Source organism: Mustela erminea, chromosome 6, assembly GCF_009829155.1.
Source record: "Mustela erminea isolate mMusErm1 chromosome 6, mMusErm1.Pri, whole genome shotgun sequence".
In the NCBI taxonomy this organism is placed as follows: domain Eukaryota; kingdom Metazoa; phylum Chordata; class Mammalia; order Carnivora; family Mustelidae; genus Mustela; species Mustela erminea.
This window is the reverse complement of record NC_045619.1, coordinates 60279997-60306726: the sequence shown is the minus strand read 5'-3', so window position 1 is coordinate 60306726 and position 26730 is coordinate 60279997. Positions and strand designations below refer to the sequence as shown.

Below are 26730 nucleotides of genomic sequence, written 5' to 3'. Positions count from 1 at the left end.
AGGCTCTGTGCACTAGGAATTCTTGCGCAATGCATAAGACTAAGTTGCCTTGTTGATATCTACTTAAGTGTGACGCTTGAAAGTTAAACATGCTGGGTTCGATTCCTGCCATACTAGTTATTACCAACTATTCTGGACATTGAGCAAATTACTCTTTTTATTTCTTGGCTTTCTCATTCTCATAAAAACACTTCATAGAGTCCTCAGGAAGCTATGTGATATGCATACATGTACACGTGCAAACGTGTATTAAAGTGTTATTTTTATTTGTATTATTATGTAATTCCAAATCCTCTCTTCCATGACATTTGAGAATTCTGTTATCTGACTGCATCTACTCTTTGGGTAACACAAAGAGAAACTTTACTGAGCTACATGCTGTCTTCCAAATACAAGTTTGTTTTAAATCTCCAAGGTTTTCCTGACGCTGTTCTTTTTTCCTGAGTACTTTTAATACCATTGCCAGTTTGGCATCTGTTGCTAACTATTCAAATGAGGTTCAAAATTACTTTTTCTATGGAATATTTCTGACCATTTCCCCCAGTTATATAAGTAGGATCTCTCTCTCTCTCTCTCTCTCTCTCTCTATATATATATATATATATATATTTAATGAATGCAAAATTGATGAAATATCTTGAAGAAGAAATATCTAACAATAAACACAATTTCTAATTGGTTGATCTCTTTATACAATTTTATTTTCTTATGTTCCATGCACTTTCCACTTCTCATAATTCAAATAAACATCATGTTTAGCTATTGTGGAGTATTAAGTTGACATCTTTATTGAGCTGATCACAATGACACCTGGATCTCTTTCCTTAGAAATTAAACAAATTTGCAACCCATCAATGTCTGGCAGAAGTTTAATTTGTTTCTTTCTCATTCATTAGCTCAGTCTTATCTAGGTTGAATTATATCTTCTGTGAAAATTCCTATTAGAAAACAACTAATACACAATTAAATTCAGAGTATGTAGCTGTTTTCTTGCTTTAAGTCATTCTCATATTTCACAAATATTTCTTTCTATTTACTGTTATTGTTTCTCTTTTTTAATCTTCTGTTTATGGTTTGATTGAGTATTTTATATAATCTCATGTGCTCTTCTCTTTAGCATAACAATTTCCATATATTTAAAATTTATTGGTTGACATAAGGCTTGAAATATATTTTTACAACTAATATAATTCAAATAACACTATACCACTTCACTCTCTCTCCTCATCCCTTTAACACTGTAATTCTGTTCTTTTATCCATAACCTGTCATCAGCAGATACATTGCTGCTATTATTTTGTACTTACCCATTATATCAGTTAAGAACAGGAAAAATAAAATATATTTTTTTAAACATCACAAATAAGATTTTTTTTGTAAAAATAAAAGATTTTTTAAATCTTCATTTATTCTTTTTCTATTCTTTCTTTCCAAATGTAGATTCAAGTTTTTGACCTACATAATTTCCTTTTCTTTGAAGAACTTCTTTTAACATTTCTTTAAGACAGCTCTCTTGGAAAAAATTTGCCCAGTTTTGGTTTGACTGAGAAAATTTTATCTGTTTATATTTGTTTGTCTTTATTTATTAAGGGAAAATTTTATTGGCTACTGAATTCTAGCTTGAGGATTTTATCATTAAACACTTTAAATATTTTACTTCATTGTCTGATTTGCATGGTTTCCAAAGGAAAGTCCTATGCAATTCTTACCCTTGTTCATCTCCAGGGAGTTTTTTTCTTTTTTCTTTTCCTCCAAGTTTTCTTTTTGTCTTTTATTTTCTTAAGTTTGAGTATGATACACCTATGTGTATGTGTGTATATATGTGTATGTAAGTGTCTATATATATATATATATATATATATATATATATATATCCTGCATCATAGTTTGTGAGTTTCCTGGATCTGCAGTTCAGTGTCAGTAACTACATTAAAAAAAAATTCTGTCATTAGTTCTTCAGTTTGTCTCTACTCTTTCTTCTATTATTTCTATTACATGTATGTCACATCTTTTGCAATTGGCACATGGTTCTTCATCATTCTGTTCAATTTTCTTCCCCATTTTTCCCCCTTTGGATTTCAGTTTGCTAGTCTTTATTGACATGTCATCAAGATCACTAATTCTTTCCTTAGCTCTCTTTAGTCTACTATGAACTTATCAAAGATACTCTTCATTTTTGTTAGTGTTTTTGATCTCTAGTGTTTTTAAATTCTCTTTTCATTGTCATCTCTCTTGTTCTCATTACCGTCTGTTTTTGTATATTGTCTACTTCTTCCATTAAAGCTCCTAATATATCAATTTAAATTTCTTGTTTGATAAATCCAAACTCTCTGCCACATCTGTGTCTAGTTCTGATGCTTGCTTTGCTTCTTCAAACTCTTTTTTCTTGAATTTTGGTGCGCACACACACACACACACACACACACAAAACAAAATATTACATCAGTTAATAGGAACTGAGATACATAGGTCTTCATGTGGGATTTTATGTTTATCAGTTTGGGAGTTAAGCTGTATTTAATGTTTGTTTTTGCTGCACGTCAGCAGCTTTGAATTCCTCCAGTGTCCTTATTTGTTTTTCTTATCTTGTCCGTGTTTCCTTATAATGCAGTTTTGAAAATAAATACCTGCCTTTTCAATATTTTAACCAATACTTTCTATAAAATACAGAATATATGCTATATCAATTCTTCAAAATCAAAATATAAGGAGAGAATGACAATATTCTATAAAGCATATTCAAGTTTCAAGAAGCTTATAACATACCAGAATCATGTTCAAAATCCAAGATAAACTTAAGTAGTAAATAGCATACAGGCTTGAACTTAATATTTATCAATTCTTCAAATATATGGCAGAGAGGTTTCAGAATATGCGCAGTAGTTTCAATGGCCCATAAGTGCATCATCAACCAAGTATACTCAGCTTCCTGGGAAGCAAAATACTATTCTACTCTATATTGATCAGATAATATGAAGAAAGAACATTTAAATTTAAACATTTGTTTATATAATGACATTTTAAAACTAAACTTGGTCCAGTAAATAAAAAACTTCCACTCACCCACTGTGGAGAAAGCCATTTTCATTTTATAAGTAGGTTTTTTCTAAAAAATAAAAATAAAAAAAGGAAAACAAGGAAAGAAATATTAGATATGATTTAAAGCATAAAGGAAAGGATTATGGCATGACTTAAGGAGGCTTAATGTGAATCCCAGTTTTGCCATTACTTACTTGTGAGACCTTATACAAATCACCCAATTTCCTGGTTTCTTTGCTTCTTTCCTATAACATAATACATGTTGTAATCAAGAAGTTAAACTAGATGATACCAAGAATTACTTCCAGTATCAATAGCTTATAATATTTAAGTTTATATTTTTATTTAAGCCTTTTAAGGTCTAAGTGAATAAGCAATGTAGCAATTAAAGCTACGTTTTTAACAATAATGTTAAAATTATTTTAACAATATTTTAACAATAATGTTAAAACATTATTGTTTTGAACTATTTTTGTAAGTTTGAATTTTAAGTTAAAAATGATCATATATATTATCAACATGATTAAATATAAACCCTTAAATAGTATCTATCTTAAATTATGGAGACATATATCATTTACTCAAAATTGATTAATCTGAGGAGAAAAATACATTCTTTAAGGAATCCTTCTTCAATTGAAGGAATTAAATAACTTATAATTGAATTGATTTTTATTTAGCATATGGTTATGAATACACTGGCCTAAGATATAGGTCAAAAACTTTTGTGAAGTTAGTTGAATAAAGGAAAATGACTGGGCTTATAGAGAAAACTATTTTTTAAAGTAGATTTCACACTCAGTGTGGGACCTGAATTCCTGACCCTGAGATCAAGACCTGAGCTGAGATCAAGATTTGGATGCTTAACTGACTGAGCCACCCAGATACCCCACAACAAAACTATTTTAAAATTAATAGGAAATTTAGAAAACTTTGTGTCCAAATATGTCCTTAAACAGTTGAAGAAAATGGGATTTGATAGGTTAACTATCTTGCCTGTGGTGAAATCTAGTTTTTCATGAATATATTTGTTGGATCATTTTCAAAACTGCAAAGCAAGTAAATGGAGCTATACAGAAAAGAGAAGTGTCCCTGAAGAGAAGACAGAGAGAATGGAGTTCAAGGCAGTTAAAACGGCTAAATTTGTGAAAAGCAGGGGCTAGAAAAAAAAGAGGCCAAGAGAAGAAGCCCAGGAAACAATTGCATTGGAGTTAGACCAGTCCTTGGCTGAATTCCAAACTACACATCTACAGGATGAGATTCTGAGGCATATCATGAACCTCTCCTGGGAATCTGAAAATGGAACAGAGAATTCCAAGGGATACATTGGAACTCCTTCCAACCAGGATAGATTTATGTGGGAGAAGAGTATTTAGTTGAGATGCCAACAAGGCCAAGGGCTATGCACTAAGAATAAGGTCTGTGCCATAGACAAAGGGAAAATTTGAAGCAGACACATGGATACAAATTTTAAAATGTCTCAGTAAGATGAATACAAACTTCCAGTAAGTGAACTGCCTGGTTAAAACTCAGAGCTATTTAAGAAAAGATGATATAACCCAGATACTAAAATATATTATCCACAATGCCAATTAAAGGAAAAAAAAATCCAAGACAAAGAAATTACTATAGATAAAAGGAAAAAAAATAATTAATGCATACTGTCACACGATCCTAATACTAGAATCAACAAGATTTTAAAATAACTATTTTATATGAAGGACTATGTTAGATAAGTTAGGTGACAAGAGGGACAAAAAAGAGGAAGAGATAGGAAATTTCAATAGAAAAATGGACACCTATAAAACCACCATGATGAATTCTGGAAAAAATCATAAATCGCATTGAAAAACTAATCTGATGGCCTTAGCATTAGATTGAACACAGCAAAGAAACAGTGACTTGAAGCCTGATCAATACATATGAATACAATGAGTAAAATAATGGAAAAACAGGAAAACTGTTTTTGAGATTTGTGAGACAATATCAAATTTCTAACATTCATATTATTCAAGTATCAAATAATTAAACAAGAGAGAATAGGAAAAAAATATTCAAGGCATAATGAACAAATTTTGTCAAAAACTAGTAAAAAAACATCAATTTAGATATGCAAAGAGGAACTTGGAGAGGTGATAGAACCTTTCTATACCCTGATTACAATGGTCATTACAAGACAGGATGCCTTTGTCAAAATTTCCAGAAGTGTACACCAAAATCCAAAAAGAGAAAAATTTTACTGTGGTAAATACTATCTCAATTTTTAAAAAAATACAAGTGAGAGACTTCCTTTTATTACTCTTAATGGAATAACTGGGACCATAAGCTTATCCTTCCACCATAGACACATTTAAAATGGACAAAATAATAATATAACTATTTTCAGAGTAGGAAGGGAATCCCAAAGGGAGTCCCAAAAGTCCTGCTAAATTGAGGCGAATGAAGTGGAGGTTTAGAAGGGTTGGGGCACTGGAATTAGAGGAAGAGTACTGGAAAAATAGGAGCGTCCCAGAAAAGTTCAGTATTTGAATAAGGGCGATGTTGAGTCTTTGAATGTTAAGCTGCACCTGCAGGGAGTAACAATCTACAAGTCTGGACAAAGGGCCACAAGGGAAGTGTAAGCCAGACAATTTCGGGAGTTCAAGCCTGTTTGGAAGATACTTCAGTTCCAGATATTGTGGAGGAAGCTGTGATAGTAATTGCCCAAACTGAATTCCCTGCACTTTTTCATGTGTAGATGTCAGATTCAATCAGAAAACAAAGGTAGCTGTCTACCTCTGATCCAGCACAGAGTCTTCTAAGTAAAAAAATACAAATAGAAAAGAAAGGCAATGAAGTGGAAAGCTAAGATGTCAAAAGGTTTTATATTTGATAACTTATAGAATAGAGAGAATTTGTATTGAAGAATATAGCATTAAATGGTAAAACAAATGGAGGAGCAAAAACAATTTATAGGTCATAATTTAAGTGAAATATAAATTTATTTATCACAAGTACATTTTGACATTAACTCAGGTGATAAGAATATCATATCAATGCATAGGTTATTAATATGATTAATATCCGTGCTAAATAAGAATTTTTGGAAATGGACTCGGAAATCTTGATTCTTTGAAACTTCACAAGATACCCCCCCAAATTAACAACCTACAAAAAAACCTCCACAAGATACTGTTAGAGATTCAAAAATTTCAAAAACCTCAAACCTAATCATGGACTCACTATTAGGGATTCAGATATGGAAATTGTTTTTTATAGATTATTTATTTTAGAGAGAGAGAAAGAGAGAGGGAGGGAGACAGCACGCATGTGTGTGCTCGCACGTGAGCAGGGGTGTTCTGTCGCGGGACTCAATCTCAAGACCCTGAGATCATGACCTGAGCTGAAACCAAGAGGTACTTACTCATTTTATTTATTTTTATTTATTTTCTCTTTCTTAGTAAGATTGTATTGGAAATGCCTCTTACTTTGGAGACAGCTTTGACTCTGAAAAGCCAACCCTTATAACACATTGTGAAAAGTGTGTTTATGTGAGTTTAAATTCCAGATCTACTGTTAAAACATGATCCTTAATACTGTGCCTTTGTTTCCATGTGAGTGAAATGGAAATTGTACTAATGTTGTGAGGATTAAGTGAAGTAATAAGTATAATGTTTTTATGCAGCAGCCATCATTTTTAATGTTCAATAAATGTATTTTATTAGGGGGTTGGATATATCAACAGGAAAGAGAAAACCTGCATCTAGCTTCATGTGTTGGTGTCTGAACTCTGGACTCTCCTGTCTATCCAACAACTACAGATACATCCTGATACATTGTTTACATAAATCTACCTGACATTATTGTTTCTCATTTCCTTCTTTGATAATAATACAATGGTGATTTGTCGGCCACATTTACTACATTAATTTTTATACTTAGCAGGCTCTAAGTGGTGAGGCAGACTCTTCAATCCTTGTTTGTGTCTAATTTTAACTTTCTATGATTTTTTCAGCAGTCCAGAGAGTACTAGTCTGAAGTTATATTTGAGTATCTGGCCAGAGAAAAATTCAGAGCATATATATACTTAGTGTAAAACAGTCCTGTATCACTTAGCTCAAGAATATAAACAAATTAATTTTTTAAAAATACAATTTATTTTACTACTAATTTTGAAATTTTAACCTAACCAAAGCTAAGAGGACATTTCTAATTTTATTGAACAGAAGGGGAGAAAAATCCAAATTTTTGGATTATGTGTTTGACTCAAATAGAACATTTGAGTCAACACAAATTTTGGTTTAGGAAAAGCAAAGTAGTGAACAGAATTGCTGGTAAAAGCAAGCATTGCCTATAAATATACAGTTTTTGTTCTAATTTATATGTAATATATGGTATCAGAAATTATATTTGCATCATAAGAACTCAAGATCACAGTGGTAACTGAAGGTTATGGCTCCCCTCGCTGGGTCACAAATATACACATTTTATTCCTGTGGAAAAATACTTTCTGGACCATTTCTTTAGAACTCCCCCCCACTTCCTTTACAAACAGTATACATGAGCATGTATGAGTAAGTGATAAGCAAATACCTTAGCAATACATGCTGTTTCCGATATTCAGTTCTTAGATAATGTAGGATTCTAATATTAACAGGGAAGGTTTCTTCACAAACACAAAAATCACTGAAATAATATCTTTTTTTTTTTAAAGATTTTATTTATTTTTTTGACAGACGGAGATCACAAGTAGGCAGAAAGGCAGGCAGAGAGAGAGAGAGGAGGAAGCAGGCTCCTTCTGAGCAGAGAGCCCAATGCAAGGCTCAGTCCCAGGACTCTGAGATCATGACCTGAGCTGAAGGCAGAGGCTTTAACCCACTGAGCCACCCAGGTGTCCCTGAAATTATATCTTTAAAATTTTATCTTTTTTTTTTTTTTCCTGGAGATGAAAAATCCTCAAGTAACCTTATAGTAAGATCGCTATTGGCCAAATTAAAGAAGTCAGATATTTAAGAGAAAAATATATTTTCTGAAATCTCTAATACGAAATCCACATAGGAAATGAGGAAGGATGGTAGGGAGAATTAGAAGATGGTCCCCAAGATTCCCTGCCCCTGGTGCACTCTTTGATCTCTCTTCTAAAGATTGGTGGTAACTGTGAATACAATGGTAGGGTCATTAATGTGATGAGGTTGAGGTTAAGTAATATGTCAAAGGTGAGGAGACAGTGATGATTGTTATGCTGTATGAGCGGAGTGTGAGATGTTCTCCTGCCAGCCTTGCAAAAAGCACTCATGCTGTGAAATACCTATGGAGGCAGCAGTGTGGCAAGAATCTGAGAGCATCCTCTAAGTAATCCCTAACAGTTAGACGGCAATTATACCTCGGTAAGGCTGGGGAAAAAAACACAAAAAACAAAAACAAAACTTGTATATGAAGGGGACAGTTTGAAAAAGAAACAAAACAAAACCAAACCCCAAATATCAATTTTGATAAATCAATATTTGATAAATGATAAATATTGGACTCTTGCATGTTGCTTCCAGTACGTGGAATTCCTGATACTGAAATTTTCACAAGCTGTGTGTGATCATCCAAGATCTCTCCAGCATAGAGCAGAACACATGGTCTCTACGGACAGATTGGCTCCCAGGAGGAAGGTGGAAGCTATACCCTCCCCCCAATCTCTAATGCAACTAATCTCACCAATCAAGTAAGATGTTTGCCTCTTCTTTCCAAGAAAGGACTGAATGACACTCTCAAGAAAAACAGTTACTAGGTCTCCCCTGCCAAGGGCGTGGTGGGGGTGGGGCGGAGAATAAGTCCTCACCCTTAAAACACCATACATTCTTTACCTTGTTTTTATTTCCTTATCTAACTCTTCTGAGTTTATGTTTTGAAGATTTAACTGTCCTCTAGACCATGAGATCCTGAGAACTAAATTTATTTTTTTATACCCTCAGCTTCTAACAGAGTTTTGTTGTTTTTATTTTTCCCAGTGAATAAATAGATGAATATGAATGCATTTGATTTCTAGGAAGATACTGGTACAGCTGAATCCATCATTTACCAACTGTTTATATTTTTTCGGATATTTCGGTGCCTGTATCATAATCATTATTAAATATTTTTTATGTTAATGGTGAATGTCAGCTCTTAGGAACCAGCCTACTTATGTATCTAATATTTTTACTTTTTCCAAAATATAAAAGAAAAAAGAAAATTAAACAAGTTGAATTAATATCCGATACTATTTCAGTTGCTTTGCCAATTTACACAGGGGGAAAAAAAACTTCCAAATTTTCCATTGCTTTTAATGCAGCTGTTTTAAAAATGGTGTGTGTTTTAAAAATTTACCATTCTAATTTTTTTATTTTTCAATTTATTTTTAAAGATTTTATTTATTTATTTGACAGAGAAAGAGTGTGAGGGAGCAAGTGAACACAAGCTGGAGGGAAGTGGCAGAGGGAGAGTGAGAATCAGGCTTCCCTCTGAGTAGGGATCCTGATGAGGGCCTCAACCCAGGACTCTGAGAATATAACCTGAGCAGAACGGAGAGACTTCATGTCCTGAGCCACCCAGGTGCCTCAGCCATTTTAATTTTTTAATTAATTAAAATTAATTTAAACTAAATTAATTAATTTTTCATTCCTACAACACTGAAATCTCTGTTTTCCTTTCCCAAATAACAAACGATTAGGAAAAGCAAAGCACAGAATCTCGGGATTAGGAAGGAATTACAAATCATTTGGTACAAATGTCTCCTGGGCCCTATGAATCTCTTCTCTGACAGTGATGAAGAACTCATGATCCGAGTTGGTAAGTCATTCCATAAGCAAATTATTCTATGCTATGGTTCTCGAGTAGAAAGACACCTCCCTTGTATTTTTAAAGAGGAACTCTAGTTCTAGGTTTATGGACAAATGGGCCAAATTATATCCTGCTGGCAAACGACCTCCCCTAAAATGTCTGGAGGTAACTGTCGTAGCTCTTCCTCTTCCTTAGGTTTTCTTGTCTGTTGGCTAAACACTTGCGGTTTCTAGAACAGATCCTCATCTAACACGATGAGCTGAACTCTAGTAACTTCTTTTCGGATGTGCTAAATGCAAGGGCATCTCAGCAGGAGGGATCATGGGGCTCCAAGGTCACTCATGCTCTGCCCCTTTGAAAGTCTGGAGGGCCCTGTAACCACGCCCATTCTCTTTGCCCTCCTGTTTGGAAATTTAAGTTCTCAAACTGTGAAGAAAGGGGGCCACTTTTGCTCTAGTTTTGCAGATTGTTGAGGCAGCACTACTCAAATGAGCTGACTTTCTTATCAATCCCTCTCTTTTTCATAGAGTCATAGACTAGGAGAAGAACTTGGAAGACAAATTTGGGCCTTGTCGGTGAAGACTGAGCTGTAAAGCTTTCTTGGAAGTTCTGAACAAATACAATAAACAGGAGCGGACTGGTTGAGAAAAGGAGCCAATATGTTTGTATGGACACTGTGGTGTTTTGTATATTAACTGTATTTAAAGTGGCAAGCAACGAAGCACTCTAGGGCAGAACTGCTCTAGACCAAGCTGGCATCAGCACCAGGGTGTGGTTTGGGAATTTGGTACGTGCATCAAACTTCACAGTTTACCATAAGCATCAGTAAGGAACCATGGGGCACCAGCGCTCTGCCTGGAAGTTTCCTTAGTTTGATTGCCCAGGTAACCTAGTTAGCACCTTTTCTCATGTACACATTACTTCCGATGACTGTGCTGCTAAACTTCCTGCGACTAAATCATTGGTGTTTCCATTCCTCTGGTCTCTAAAATCGTTTCCTCTCTAGCCTTTAAGCCCCTGCTGGCAGCCTCTTCAGAGATCCCCAGCCTTCCAGGCAGGCATTTCAGTCTCTCGCTCTCTCTCATCAGGCTCCTCTCAGCTCCTGCTCCTTGTCTGATTCTAAAATCCTCCCCATCGCCGTTATTTGTTGCAGCAGCTTTCCTCATCTGGGTTCCTAGATCCCTTTAGTTATTTATCGCCGAGAAAGCTAATGCTTCCAAATACAGCAGTTTAAGCCATAAAGATGTATTCTTTCATATGGCTTTTGGGAGAGATCAGGAACCAAGTAACGGTCTTTTGGGGGTGGTTTCAGATCAAAGTCCTTCATGAGGTTACAGTCAACATGTTGCTTTAGGCTACAATTATCTGGAAGCTCAGCTAGGACTGTGTCCGACCCACATGGCTATAAGCAGGCGATTTCAGCTTTCACCACATGGAGCCCTGCACAGCGTCCTTGGTAATCTTCATGTCTTTTCATCTGGCTTCCCCCATCGAAAGTTCTTCCAAAAGGCAGCAAGGTAGAAATCACAATTTCTTTTCAATCTAAGCTTAGAAGTCACAACCCATGATTTCTACAAAATCACTTTGTTTCCCTAGGTCATTCTTATTCTACTGGAGAGGAAAGTGCATCAGGATGTGAGTACAAGATGGAAAGAATCCTTGAGGGCCATTTTTGATGCTAGCTTCCATGCTACTGTTACTATCGCTCTCTCTCTTCTTCACCCTTCAGCTTTATAATTGACCAAATTGTAAGCTATTTAAAGTGAATAATATGATGAATATATATAATATATATAATATATATATTATACACACACACACACACATACACATATATCCATATCCATTGTGAAAAGAGTTCTTGCATCCAGTTAATTCACTATCTCTTCTTCAAAGTCTCAGAACAGTCACTTCATATAATTTGACACATTTTCTAGATGTTTACAATAGAAGGCAAATCCCACAAGATATACCTTCATGGGTGGAAGAAGAACTATGATACCATTTCTTTTTAATATATAAAGAACAAAGTGGTAAATCAAATTATAGAAAGTAGAAATTTTGCACTCATATTTTTGAAATGCTGAACAGGACACCAAGGAAGCATTTTTAAATATTACAAACAATCAAATCTGTAGTTCATATAAGATGTTTGAATTAAATATTTAAATTTTGAAGCCATCTGCATAGAAATGGCTTTTAAAATCATGGGGATAAATGGTATCACCTGGTGGAGGGTGGGAAGAGATCTTGAAGTTCCCAGGGCATTCTACAATTTAGAACTTCTGAAGATGAGAAAATTCCAGAAAGAATACTGAGAAGTAACAATTAGTGAGGGAAGAAAACAAAAGAACCCTTCAAGTATAGTTCATACAAATGTGAAGTGCATTTTTTAGAAGGTAGAGTAATCAACTGTGCCAAATGCTGACAAGATGATAACTAAAGATTGACCATTGGATTTGAGAAGCAGGCTTAAAGTCATCTTTTCATCCCAAGTCCCATATCGGAAGCACACATAAAACACACACACACATACACACACTCCAAACAAAAAACTTGCTGATGGATTCAAAGCCACTGTTCAGTTGCAGAATTTGAAAGGTTATTCTCCTTTCTCTCATCTTTATAATCTCTCATTAAGGGATTGCACTTAGTGTCACAGTTCTCAAAACACCTTTGATTCCAAGTGCTAACTTGGGGAGTCCATCTGCTGTCATAGCTCTATGGTGCTCACATGAAACTGGCAGGACAGCTAACAACCAGAGAGGCATATCCTGTATAATGTGCTTTTTTCCTACTTTGGCAAAAAGAGGCTTACATTTTGGCAGGAAATGAAAGAAATTTTGCATTTTGGTTAGCATTTGTGCTTCTTACCTGAAAATATCCAGTGAGACAATCCCAGGTATATGTAGGAGAATCAAAGAGCTTGCACCACAGCCAATATGTTTTAATGCTTTAATTAGAAATAAGGAAAGAATGAATTTGTGATTATTACCTTGTAATGGCATTGACATTAAAGCAAGTGGCATACCCTTATGTGAAAAGCATGTATAGCAAAGCAAGTGGCATATGCTTATGTTAAAAAAAAAAAATTCAAAATGCTTAAGCTCATAAAAATGTACAATTTGGGAGAGTGTGAAACAGCACTTAGATGGACATAAAATCCTTTTTATTACATAAATCAAAGTATATGCTGCTTCAGGGGGAGTTTTCTGAATAACTACAACATAGTTCTAAGGACCATTAAAAATAACTTTCAGGAATTCTGGTTCAAAATGTTATTTATCTGGAAGCCCTTGATACAGTCTTCACAACTTTTATGAAAACCACTTATGAGTTAAAAAAGACAGAAACTCACAATCATCCTTCATACTAAGATTTATAGACAATGTGACATCAAAATGTAGTTAGGAATCCCTACTTAGAAAAATGGAACCAAAGAGAAAAATTACCTTTGATTTTGGCAGGCTATAATTTCTTAGGTTCTCATGAAGCCCAAAATCATGTAGAAAGAAATGTATATCTCTTATTGTTAATTCCATTGTGAGTTTTTGTTGTTGGTGGTGGTTGATTGGTTGTGAATCAGGGCCTGTATTAACTGAAAAATCAGATAGCTCTCTCTCTATTAGATAATCCTTTACCAAAAGTCAGGATTACTGTTGCTGAGGTTAGAAAAAATATCTATACTTTCCTGCTCTCCACATCTGCCCCTCCTAGTGATTCTGATTTACTGTATCTGGAATTGGCTTATACTATAATTTGGAGGAAAAAGAAAAACCAACTTCCATTGAAATTCTTCGATGCAGACCTAGTTTAAACTTCTTTGTCATTAAAATATTAATCTGGGGGTGCCTGGGTGGCTCGGTGGGTTAAAGCCTCTGCCTTCGGCTCAGGTCATGATCCCAGGGTCCTGGGATTGAGCCCCGCGTTGGGCTCTCTGCTCAGGGGGAGCCCACTTCCCTTCCTCTCTCTCTGCCTGTCTCTCTGCCTACTTGTGATCTCTGTCTCTCTAATAAATAAATAAAATCTTAAAAAAATATATTAATCTGAAAGGTAGGCAGAATGCTGGCCCATGCCACCATTTTTTCTGTATTCCTGGAGACTGCAATTGTGGGAAAAAGAAGTCTTTGAAAGAAGTGGTATTACGGTATAATATATTCTGAATATTGTAGGTTCAATGACACTAAAGGTCAAAAGACAACAAGGCAAATCATGCATCATACATATTGGCTAATACTGTGCAGAAAAAAACAAAAAAAAAAACAAAAAAAAAAACTTTCCTGTCAACCAGCAAAAATATAGGCCTGGTAAATCTTTGCCAAAGTTGTCAGCATCTAGAAGAATCAGAGGAAGAACGTTCCTTTGAAAATATCTACTGCAAGATCTAGAAGAAATTTCTTATGTTTTTGACACTGTTAAAGTATGTAGAAAGACACAGACTCTCCTCCAGCTACATGATTTGTAAAGATAAATGAGGCAAATGCATGCAATGAAAAGGGATCTGGATGAGGTAAAGCAAGATTGCAACAAGCAAAAAGATACAATAACAGAATTGAAATCTACATCAGGAGTTGTAAAAAGAAATATTTAAAGCTTTATAATATTAGTAGAATAGGCAATGTAAAGTATAACTTGAGATCCCATCTAAGGTCAGGGATGAAAATGACCAGGAAAAAGAATAATGGGAGTAAAGTTATTAACTATAGAGAAAATCATAACTATATGATGTAATTGCTGTGTCTACGAGGTCAGAACAAATGTGACAGCAGCAATAGCTAAATAGGTCTCTCATCTTTCTTAACTAAATTTTAAACCTTTTCTTTCTTTTCAGCACATTCTATTTTCTTGGGTTACTATCTTGTTATAGAGAGGCCCTATGATTTTGCTTTCTTCTAAAGATCTGTAAACTTTTCCCACATATGTGTCTAAATCATTCCGTAAGTGATTTTTCAAGAGTTGTTTAACTACTAAATCTTCAAAGTTGATGAAATTTTAATTCAATTTATAGTAGTTCTGCTATAGACATTCATTATACTTTTGTCTGTTTTTCTGTTGTTTTGCAGTGTATAAACATCTACTGAGAATTACCAATTGTTCACAGATGGGGTAAACAGCCATTTCTATGCTACGCTCACTGTATACATTGTGCTCTTTGTGTTTCTATATATGTGTGCATTTACTTAAATACCTTTATTCTTATAACCTTTTTCTTAGGAAAAACATATATATATATATATTTTTAAAATTTCTATTCAGCGTAACAGTATTCATTGTTTTTGCACCACACCCAGTGCTCCATGCAATCCGTGCCCTCTCTAATACCCACCACCTGGATCCTCCAACCTCCCACTCCCCCACCTTCAAAACCCTCAGATTGTTTTTCAGAGTCCATAGTCTCTCATGGTTCACCTCCCCTTCCAATTTCCCTCAAATCCCTTCTCCTCTCCATCTCCCCTTGTCCTCCATGCTATTTGTTATGCTCCACAAATAAGTGAAATCAGATGATAATTGACTCTCTCTGCTTGACTTATTTCACTCAGCATAATCTCTTCCAGTCCTGTCCATGTTGCTACAAAAGTTGGGTATTCATCCTTTCTGATGGAGGCATAATACTCCATAGTGTATATGGACCACATCTTCCTTATCCCTTCGTCCACTGAAGGGCATCTTGGTTCTTTCCACAGTTTGGTGACCGTGGTTATTGCTGCTATAAACATTGGGGTAGAGATGGCCCTTCTTTTCACTACATCTGTATCTTTGGGGTAAATAACCAGTAGTGCAATTGCAGGGTCATAGAGAAGCTCTATTTTTAATTTCTTGAGGAATCTCCTCACTGTTTTCCAAAGTGGCTGCACCAACTTGCATTCCCACCAATAGTGTAAGAGGGTTCCCCTTTCTCCACATCCTCTCCAACACATGTTGTTTCCTGTCTTGCTAATTTTGGCCATTCTAACTGGTGTAAGGTGGTATCTCAATGTGGTTTTAATTTGAATCTCCCTGATGGCTAGTGATGATGAGCATTTTTTCATGTGTCTGATAGCCATTTGTATGTCTTGATTGGAGAAGTGTCTGTTCACATCTTCTGCCCATTTTTTTATATGATTGTCTGTTTTGTGTGTGTTGAGTTTCAGGAGTTCTTTATAGATCCTGGATATCAGCCTTTTGTCTGTACTGTCATTTGCAAATATCTTCTCCCATTCTGTGGGTTGGCTCTTTGTTTTGTTGACTGTTTCCTTTGCTGTGCAGAAGCTTTTGATCTTGATGAAGTCCCAAAAGTTCATCTTCGCTTTTGTTTCCTTTGCCTTTGGAGACATATCTTGAAAGAAGTTGCTGTGGCTGATATCGAAGAGGTTAAGGCCTGTGTTCTCCTCTAGGATTCTGATGGATTCCTGTGTCACGTTGAGGTCTTTTATCCATTTTGAGTTTATCTTTGTGTAAGAGAATGGCCGAGTTTCATTCTTCTGCATATAGCTGTCCAGTTTTCCCAGCACCATTTATTGAAGAGACTGTCTTTTTTCCACTGTATATTTTTTCCTGTTTTGTCGAAGATTATTTGCCCATAGAGTTGAGGGTCCATATCTGGGCTCTCTACTCTGTTCCACTGGTCTATGTGTCTGTTTTTATGCCAATACCTTGCTGTGTTGGTGATCACAGCTTTGTAGTAAAGCTTGAAATCAGGTAATGTGATGCCCCCCGTTTTATTTTTGTTGGAAAAACATTTCTTAAGACAACTTTCGGTATCTATAAGGTGACCATAAGGATTAGTTATTTGGAATATTCAAATGATAAAGCACATATCTAATACCAAGTCATCCTCCCAATATTAAAATTCATTCAATCATGGTTTTTCAATCATTCATTCAATCATGGTCTTCATTCATATTATAAGACTGGTTTTATAATTTTGAATTTTGGATACTTTAATAGTTATCTTCATTCATCCAATTATTATTTCTTACTCTTTACTTTTTCTACATTCATTCTGACAAAGTCAGTCACTTTGACATGTACAATCCAGTCCTGACACACCTCTCCACAGTTCACCAGTGCTTCAAACCTGGGGAATCTGTGGGGTTTAGGTATATTTGTTTCCTTTCGAAAAAGAGGAAGATCATTTGTGCACCTATGATGGATATTCCTCCTTAATCTTGTCCCATCTCTTGTGCATTTGTCCGAAATTCCTTTCTATCAGAGGTTTTTAATAGTTTCTTTTTTCTTTAACATATAGGGTGGAAGGCGATTTCCTGTACTTGTAAATGCCTTTATTTCTTCATCATTGTGCCGTGCATGTGATTTTGAGGGAAAGAGACAAACTGGCAAAGTAATGGGGATAGACTTGATATCTGAAGTTGGCTCTTTATTTTGGGAAGTTTTTGTTCATTTTTGTGATAAGAAGTTTTTTGTTTTTCCACAGAGTAAGTTAGATCATTAGATTTATTACTTTTACCTATTATTTTTAAAGCGTGTTATTTTCATTAAAATTTTAGTTTTATATTTCAAAGTGTTTCAAATCCCAGAGTGAATTACTAAAAACATTTCATTTTTTTTCTTTTAATGTTTTATTTAAATTCTAGTCAGTTAGCATATAGCATAATATTGGTTTCAGGAGTAGAATTTAGTGATTCATCACTTACATATGCTATCCAATGCTCATCATAACAAGTGCCCTCCTTAATACCCTCACCCATCTAGCCTGCCCCCCCCATCAACCCTCAGTTTGTTCTCTATCCTTAAGAGTCTCTTATAGTTTGTTTCCCTCTCTTTGTCTCTCTCTCTTTTTCCCCAGAACAGTTCAAATGCTCCCTCTTTTCAGTTGTTCAAGACCTAGGTAAGATTATCTATCTAGATTATAGTATGGTACCAAGGGTCAAATATTATAGAGAATCATCTGATGAAAACATCCTTCTCAGGATGACAAAATGCTTATATCTTTGTTTCTAAGTCACACCTTTTACTCTATGGTTTAAAATCCTGGTTTCCATAAGAGACTCTTACTGTCACAAAACAAACTGAGGGTGACTGGGGGGGGGGTAGGGAGAGGGTGGTGGGGTTATGGACATTGGGGAAGGTATGTGATATGGTGAGTGCTGTGAAGTGTGTAAACCTGGCGATTCACAGACCTGTACCCCTGGGGCTAATAATACATTATATGTTTATAAAAAAGTTAAAAAATTAAAATCCTGGTTTCAGGGGTGCCTGGGTGGCTCAGTTGGTTAAGCAACTGCCTTGGGCTCAGGTCATGATCTAGGAGTCCCAGAATCAAGTCCTGAATCGGGCTCCCTGCTCTGCAGGGAGTCTGTTCTCCCTCTAACCTCTCCACTCTTATTCTCTCTCTCTCTCTAAAAAAAAAAAAAAAATTAAATTAAAAAAAATAAAATTCTGGTTTTGGAGTTCATGTGACATTGGACAAGTTATTTAATCCTTCCATGTCTTAGTTTTTCATCTCTAAAGTAAAAATGCAATAACGTTCACTGCTAAAATCAAATGAGATGAGAGATCTAAAAATCTCACAAAACATAGGGCACACAGTAAACACTCAAATGTTAATTTATTATTGCCTGCTCTTTGGTCAATGTTACAAACTAGGTATCATGATTATAGTTTTCTTCTGTATTAGACAACCAGGGTACTGGGTGTCTGCAGCTGACTCCCTTCTCTCACATTCTTCTTTGACTCAGTCCCTTCATTTATGCAGCAAATGCTCTTTGGCCCCTATGTGCCTGGGCCAGTTCCCTCCCCTGGGTCTTAAGGGAGTCTAGTGAGTTGAAGCAGTCCTTCTCCGTGATATCAAACTTGGGAGATATAGAGATTGAGAGATATTAGTGACATATTTTTTCCCTTGTGTATAGTGAAAGAGGAAACCACTGTTCAGGGAAAAGTTCTATGTGTTCCTGGGCTTTCGCACATCTCTGTCTTTTTTCCAGCTTGGTTGTTCTATTAAAGTCCATTATTCTTCAGTTCAGGTTTATGTTCACTAATAAAGCTAACTACTGTATTTCATTAATTATGACATTCTTTTATAGTTCTGTAGTGCCATTGGGTTTGCCTTTACCTGTCTCCGTAGCCAATTAGCCAACCTCTTATGTAAATGGTTCCTTTCAAATGAGAGACCAATTAACAGAAGTTTTAAGGACAGAATTATAGTTCTAGATAATTTTGGCCTTGGTAGTTGATTGTCTGTATTCTTTTTTCTCCTGTGTAGCCTTTTTAGTATTATCAAACTGAACTTAATTTTCTGTGCTTCTTGAAGAAATGCATTTCTTCAACGTCCCCCCAATACAACTCTTGTATTTCTGTGGAACTATGACAACATGTAACTGCCTTTTATTATTGCAGTCTCAGAGACCTCTCACTACCAGAGCAGACTTTCTAAATGAACTTCTAATCATATTACTTCCTACTCAACATACACCAACAGTTCCTCATTAAATATAGGCTAAGTGTTAATTACCTTGGGCTTATTAGTCTCTCCTTCTCAGAATCTGCCTTCATCTGATTGGCCAGGGCCACTTAGCACCTCTCCCTTCCTCACATCTCATATAACATAACAAAATAAATTTCCTTGGGGATACTAGATTCACCAGACTACTGCATGCTGTCTTTATTGGTCAGTGTTATGCATTCAGTCTGGAATGCCCTTGCTTTCTCCCTTAAACACAACATATCTTCCCAATTGGTATCTGCTTTTCCTTTAGAACTAGTTTAGGCAAGTATCCCTTATGGAAGAAGTTTCCTTCTATCTTCAGTAGGGTCAATCACTTCTTCTTTACATCCTTTCTCTTTTTAGAAATTGTATTTAGCCCAAATATCATTCTACTGCTAGACTGAAGAATATAGCTTAAAGATTGGACATTCGGAACCATGCTATGTTCACTGAAATACATTTGTGCATCATCAGGGGCCTACCATTTAGCTTGTTGTCAAAAAAATATATGATGACTTTAGTTGCAGTAAATTCAGGACATATATAATTTATAACTGATATCAAAATATAACATCTGCTTTTTTTTCTTTGGCCTTCAGATTTACCACTGTGTCTTAGTAGGAAATTAAGTAATTTAACATAAACTGTTTTTTCCTTTTGAAAAAACATCTTATTATTGGGCAAGAATCTACACATTTTATGGTTTTGGATAAGTAGAAATGTCTGATATTTTTCACTTCAAGGAAAAGTGAATGTATAAGACAGGAAACAGAGGACATGATTTAAAGTTAGAAAAACTGGTTTTAATTTGTGATTTTTCACATATTCACTTGAACTTTATGACATTCTTATCACTTCCAAAATGTAATGCTGGCTTCGTTGCTCTGTTTTGAGATCATGTGTAGCAGTATGTGTGAATTTTGCATTTTAAGCTTTTAGAGGTTTTTGTTTTGTTTTGTTTGTTTTTTAGACCACACAATCCTTTCATGTTTGTTGAAAATGTTGCTGATATTTCTGTGATAAATATATTTTATTTCTTTATATCCTTGGTGTTAGTATCCAACAACATTCGTTACTTTGACTTACTACTTAATAACTAGTTACCTGTTCTGTTTGTGTTTCACTTGGTCTGCTTATCAAAGATCAAAATAAAGCTCTTCAAACTTGGGATTTTTTTAAATTTTATATTTTCAATAAAGGAAAATTCTGAGGAAAGTTGAGACTGGATCTGTGTATTTGCTTCTAATATCTTTAGACATTCCCATCTAGTTTAAGTATTCCAAATAAGAAGGGGTAAAAAAAAATGTTTAAAAAAAATACCAACAACATTTTTCACAGAACAATCCTAAAATTTGTATGGAATCACAAAAGACTATGTATAGCCAAAGCAATTTTAAAAAGCTAGGCAATATTAGAGGTACCACAATTCCAGACCACAGGTTATATCACAAAAGTGTAGTAATCAAAACAGTATGGTACTGGCACAAAGATAGACACATTAGGCAAATGGAACAGAATATAAAATCTAGAAATAAACCCACAATTATATGGTCAATTAATCTTCAACAACACAGAAAAGAATATCCAATGGGAAAAAGACAGTGTCTTCAACAAATGGTGTTGGGAAAACTGGACAGCCACATGCAAAAGAATGAAATTGAATCACCTTCTTACACCATACACAAAAATAAATTAAAAATGGATAAAAGACCCAAATTTAGACCAGAAACCATAAGAATCCTAAGAGAGCACAGGCAGTAATGTTGCTGACATTGGCCATAGGAATATTTTTCTAGATATGTCCCTTGAAGTAAGGGAAACAAAACCAAAAATAACCTATTGGACTACATCAAAATAAAAAGGTTCTGCACAGTGAAGGAAACAATCAACAAAACTAGAGGGCAGCCTACTAACTGGGGGAAGATATTTGCAAATGATATATCCAATAAAGGGTTAGTATCCTAAATATATAAAGAACTGATACAACTGAACATCAAAAAACCAAATAATCCAATCAAAAAATGGGAAGACATGAGCAGACATTTCTCCAAAGACACACAGGTGACCAACAGACACATGAAAAGATGCTCAACATCATTCTTCATCAGGGAAATGCAAATCAAAACCACAATGATATATCACCTCACACCTACAGAACGGTTAAAATAAAAACACAAGAAACAACAGATGTTGGTGAGGATGTGGAGAAAAAGGAACCCTCTTACACTATTAGTGGGAATGCAAACTGATGTCACTGCTGTGAAAAGCAGTATGGAATTTCCTCAAAAAGTTAAAAATAGAACTATGGTCCAGTAATTGCACTACTGAGTATTTACCCCCAAAGTACAAAAATGCTAATTCAAAGGGATACGTGCACCAGCAGCATTATTTACAATGGCTGGATTATGGAGGCAGCCCTTATGTCCGTTGATAGAAGAGGTGCTATATATATACAGTGGAATATTACTCAGCCATAAAAAGAATGAAATCTTGCCATTTGCAATGATATGGATCTAGCTAGAGAGTATATAAAGCTAAGTGAAATCAATCAGAGAAAGACAATATTATATTATTTCACTCATATGTGGAAATTAAGAAAAAAAAGTGAGCAAAGGGAATAAAAAGACAGGCAAATCAAGAAACAGACTCATAACTATAAAGAACAAACTGAAGGTTACTGGAGGGGAGGGGCATGGGGGATGGGTGAAATAGGTGATGGGGATTAAGGAGTGCACTTGTGATGAGCACTGGGTGATGTATAGAATTGTTGAGTGACTATATCGTACAGCTGAAACTAATGTAACATTGTATGCTAACTATACCAGAATTAAAATTAAAAACAAACAGGGACTCGGCTTGTTGTGTTGCTGCCGGAGAACCAGAGACGGTCCTGCTGCGGCCGCAAGCCCTTCCAGCTACCTGACAATGTCGTCTCATTTAGTAGAGCAGCCGCCTCCCCCGCACAACAACAACAACAACTGCGAGGAAGGTGAACAACCTTTGCCCCCGCCAGCCGGCCTCAACAGTTCCTGGGTGGAGCTACCCATGAACAGCAGCAATGGCAATGATAATGGCAATGGGAAAAATGGGGGGCTAGAACATGTACCGTCCTCATCCTCTATCCACAATGGAGACATGGAGAAGATTCTTTTGGATGCACAACACGAATCAGGACAGAGTAGTTCAAGAGCCAGTTCTCACTGTGACAGCCCTTCCCCACAAGAAGATGGGCAGATTATGTTTGATGTGGAGATGCACACCAGCAGGGACCATAGCTCTCAGTCAGAAGAAGAAGTTGCAGAAGGAGAGAAAGAAGTTGATGCGTTGAAGAAAAGCGTTGACTGGGTGTCTGACTGGTCCAGTAGACCTGAAAACATTCCACCTAAGGAGTTCCATTTCAGACACCCCAAACGCTCTGTCTCTTTAAGCATGAGGAAAAGTGGGGCCATGAAGAAAGGGGGTATTTTCTCCGCAGAATTCCTTAAGGTGTTCATTCCGTCTCTCTTCCTCTCTCATGTTTTGGCTTTGGGCCTAGGCATCTATATTGGAAAGCGACTCAGCACACCTTCTGCCAGCACCTACTGAAGGAAAGAACAGCCCCAGAAAAGCGTGTGACCTGTGAAGTGGTGTATTGTCACAGTAGTTTATTTGAACTTGAGACCATTGTAAGCATGACCCAACCTGCCACCCTATTTTTACATATCCAAGTTCCAGTAACTCTCAAATCCAGTATTTTATTCAAACTCTGTTGAGGCATTTTACTAATCTCATTCCCTTTTTGGCCTGTAAGACACTTTAGAATTTCCTAACAGAGTTTACTGTTACTTAGAAATTTGCAAGGGCTTCTTTTCCGCAAATGCCACCAGCAGATTATAATTTTGTCAACAATGCTATCGTCTCCTTTTAGTGCCACCAGACTTAGACCTGCATCATTCATGGTATAAATTTTACACTTGCAAGATAACTACCATCTCTCTCTTCAAATGAGATCAGATTAGCAAATGATAGAACAGCTTTGTTGTTTTGTTTTGTTTTGTTTTTTCAAGACAAAGCAAGCTTCACTAAGCTTGAATTTATAGTTATTAAAAAAGAAAACAAACAAACAAAAAAGCAAGACACAAGAAAAAAAATATCCTGGGCAATAAAAAATTATTTTAAACAAAAAAAAAAAAAAAAAAAAAAAATTAAAAACAAACAAACAGGGGCACCTGTTAAGCGCCTGACTCTTGGTTTTGGCTCAGGTTGTGATCTCATGGTCCTAAAATAAGCCCTGCATCTGACTTCAAGCTCCATGTGGAATCAGCTTGCGATTCTCTGCCTCTTCCTCTTCCTGTGCCCCTCCCACAGCTCACTATCACTCTTTCCCTTTTTAAAATAAATAATACGCAACTAATGAATCATTGAACACTACATCAAAAACTAATGATGTATTATACATTAGCTAACCGAACATAATAAAATAAATAATAAATAATAAATAAATAAATACAAACAAAGTGACGTATGAGGAGTTTCTACACCACTACTAATATTCTATTCTTTTAACCTACATTAAGTGATTCTTTAATGTGCATTCAACTTACAAATGTTCAGTAAACTGTGTATATGTTTATGCAGGTTATGATAATACTTTACAGTTGTCTTAAATATGGTTTATAGGAAAACAAAAACAGAAAACAGAAAATAAACCAATATGCTAGGGCTTTCCATTAACATGCAACCCTGAATTTCTTTTGGTTGTTCTTCATTTTCCTGATTCCACCATACAAATTCTGCACCTTCCAAATGGTCAGAAAGAGATCATTTCCAATTAATGCCTTTAGCATCTCATCAAATAAAGCATATACTTAACAGAAATTCAGATCCTTTGCAATCTAAGATAGATATTTATATTTAGTAAAGTCCCTTGAAATCAGAACTCATCTTCTGTTCATTTTCATCTCTTATATTCTGCCTAGAAAATCCTCATAAATCTAAATAAAATTTTTGTTGAACCAATAAAGAAAGCATCTCTCACTCACTTCTCACCTAAATAGCTAGGATTCTGAATGCAGAACAGATATATCCACAGAACACTCTATACATTCTTTTTTCTCATTTGTAAAATAGGGGCAAATAAAGTTAGCTAAGTTTATAAAGCTATTTATTAATAAAGATTGTAACAGAGTCTATTAGACATTAGACTATGGCTTTCCTTTATAGAGTATAGCACAGTCTATAAAGGTGTCAACTTTAAAAATATTTCTAGAATTCAAATTTTTTCCCACTTTATACACTTTTTTATCTGAGCCACTAGCATAACATTCAGAAGACATGCTGGGTTGACATGAAGACTGTTCCAAGTCTGGAGTCAACTGAGGTTCCAAAGTTTTGTGGGGAAGCTAACGTGCTGGTTTGGGGCTCCAAAACTTACATTTTTCCAGATGGAGCGTTGTTAATATTCTGGATTTGCGGCATTGCATTATTTTGAAACAAATAAAATGAAGCAGTAAAAAGTAAGTTTGTTTGCCATATGGCTGTTTATTTCTGTGTGTAGAGCCTAACTGTGAAATATATGGCTCTTCAATATGGGACAGCTACATATTCACACTGGCACACCTGCTTTTAGCATAAAGAATCCTTCTTTTAGATGACATTAAATTCACAGTATCATGATTTGAAGAATTTCTGTCATCATTTACGAGACTCTGGGGAGCGGTCTGGCTTATAGGACACAGAAAATGAGATTATATACCAGTAGCTTTTACCCTTTCAAATGTATGTATTATTTAAATATGAAAAAGAGCTGTTTTAAGTAAGAAAATATGACAGATAGGACCGTGACTCTTAATACTGGGAAGGAGGCCTGTGTTCCAATTCTACCTGTGACAGGGGTTTCTAAGACAGCCTTGGGCAGGGAATGACATTTCTCCACCTCATCTGTTCTACCTTTATAATTGGAATTTAAATAATAGAATCACAGAGTTATTGATTTCCTAAAGTTTGATCTAGCTTTGCTCCAGGAAAGTTACAATGAGGACACCAAAAGAAGCAATGACTCCTTTCTTCCCTCAAAGGAAACAATTTCTGTTCCTAATCAGTCCAGTTGCGCTTTCAGGGTCAGAGGTCAACCTGTTCTTTGGAGCCTGCCTCTTTTCCCGCTGGAGAGTCAGAGAAAGAGTGACCCCTTACATACCTATAGAGGATTTTAAATCAAATTGCTGCTTTCAGGCTGGAAGAGGCGAAGACACCCTGCTCGGTTAATTATTCTGTTTAGTTCTGAGCCCAACACTCAGACCTAAAAACTCTTCTCCAATAAAACTGTTTAGATTTGATGGTGACTTTTAGTATTTTACCTGGTCATTCAATCAGTTCTTTCATAGAAATACCATGCTTTATAACATACATTTTGCAATCTTTTTATAAGATTTCAATTTCTTTGGACCTGAATACTATAAAATAGCTCTTCAATTGGTATTAATTACTTAAGTGCATATGATAAAACCTAGAGACATTCAAATACTTGTTGAATTCATGAACACCAAGCCTATGTTAAATACTCTTTATTATTAAAGAGGAAGGAATAGTCCAGATCTTAGAGGAATACAATCTCATTATGTGGTTGGAGAAATAAAACTAATGTATGGTAACAACTCTATTTTTTTTAAATACACCCTTGTAAAAATAAAACAAATTATTCTCTCTCTCTCTCTTTTGCTGTTATTCATGTTTTGTCCAATCATTGGGTAAATTCTGATTTTGTTTTTTTTTTCAACATTTTCAGTATCAGTCAACTTTCAAGGCCCATCTTATTCAAGATGCTCACTAGAAGTGTCATCGATGTGACCATTATTGAATTTTTCCAGACTTTATTGACAAATTCTGTTACACAAGTGTCTTGTTAAAGCACCTATTGTACTTGTTATTCCTGCTTACTAGATCTGATTAGCATGAGTCCTTCATACAGTAAATCAGTGTGAAATTCAGTGAGTGTTTTAGTGTCCCGGACAGCCATAACAAAGTGCCACAAACTGAGTGGCTTAAAACAACAAGAATGTATTTTTTCCACAGTACTGGAGGCTACAAGTCAAGGTGTCAGCAGGGTTGTTTCTTTTGGAAGTTTCTGAGGAAGAATGCTCTGTGCCACTCTCCTACCTTCTGGTGATGGGCAGCCATCCTTGACATTGCTGGGCTTGTAGATGCATCAAATCCCAGCTTTACCCTCACATGGGTTGCTCCCTGTGTCTTGTATCTTCCTGTGGCCGTCCTCTTATAAGGGTGCCAGTCATAGTGGATCAGGGGCCCACTTGACTTGAGTAAGATCTCATCTTAGCTAATGACATCTATAATGAAACTTTCCAAATAAGGTCACATTCTCGGGAACTGGGGGTTAGAACTTCAACACATCTTTTTGGGAGACACAATTCAACCCATAATAGATGTACACTCAGATACATTCAGATAACATTATGTCAAAGAACAGGGGTTCTGGTAAAAAC

The 26730-nt window shown here is 35.6% G+C and overlaps 1 protein-coding gene across 1 annotated transcript; it reads left to right on the top strand.

Moving 5' to 3' along the window:
* Window positions 1-22104: 22104 nt before the first annotated feature.
* On the top strand, window positions 22105-23351 carry LOC116593338 (BCL2/adenovirus E1B 19 kDa protein-interacting protein 3-like). Its single transcript, XM_032347452.1, has one exon. It carries the CDS (start codon window positions 22178-22180, stop codon window positions 22835-22837), a length of 660 nt encoding a protein of 219 aa, XP_032203343.1. The 5' UTR covers window positions 22105-22177; the 3' UTR covers window positions 22838-23351.
* Window positions 23352-26730: the final 3379 nt, after the last annotated feature.

What these genes read in the sequence shown, in the direction of transcription:
- LOC116593338 (XM_032347452.1), top strand. Translation starts at nt 22,178, where the DNA reads ATGTCGTCTCATTTAGTAGAGCAGCCGCCTCCCCCGCACAACAACAAC.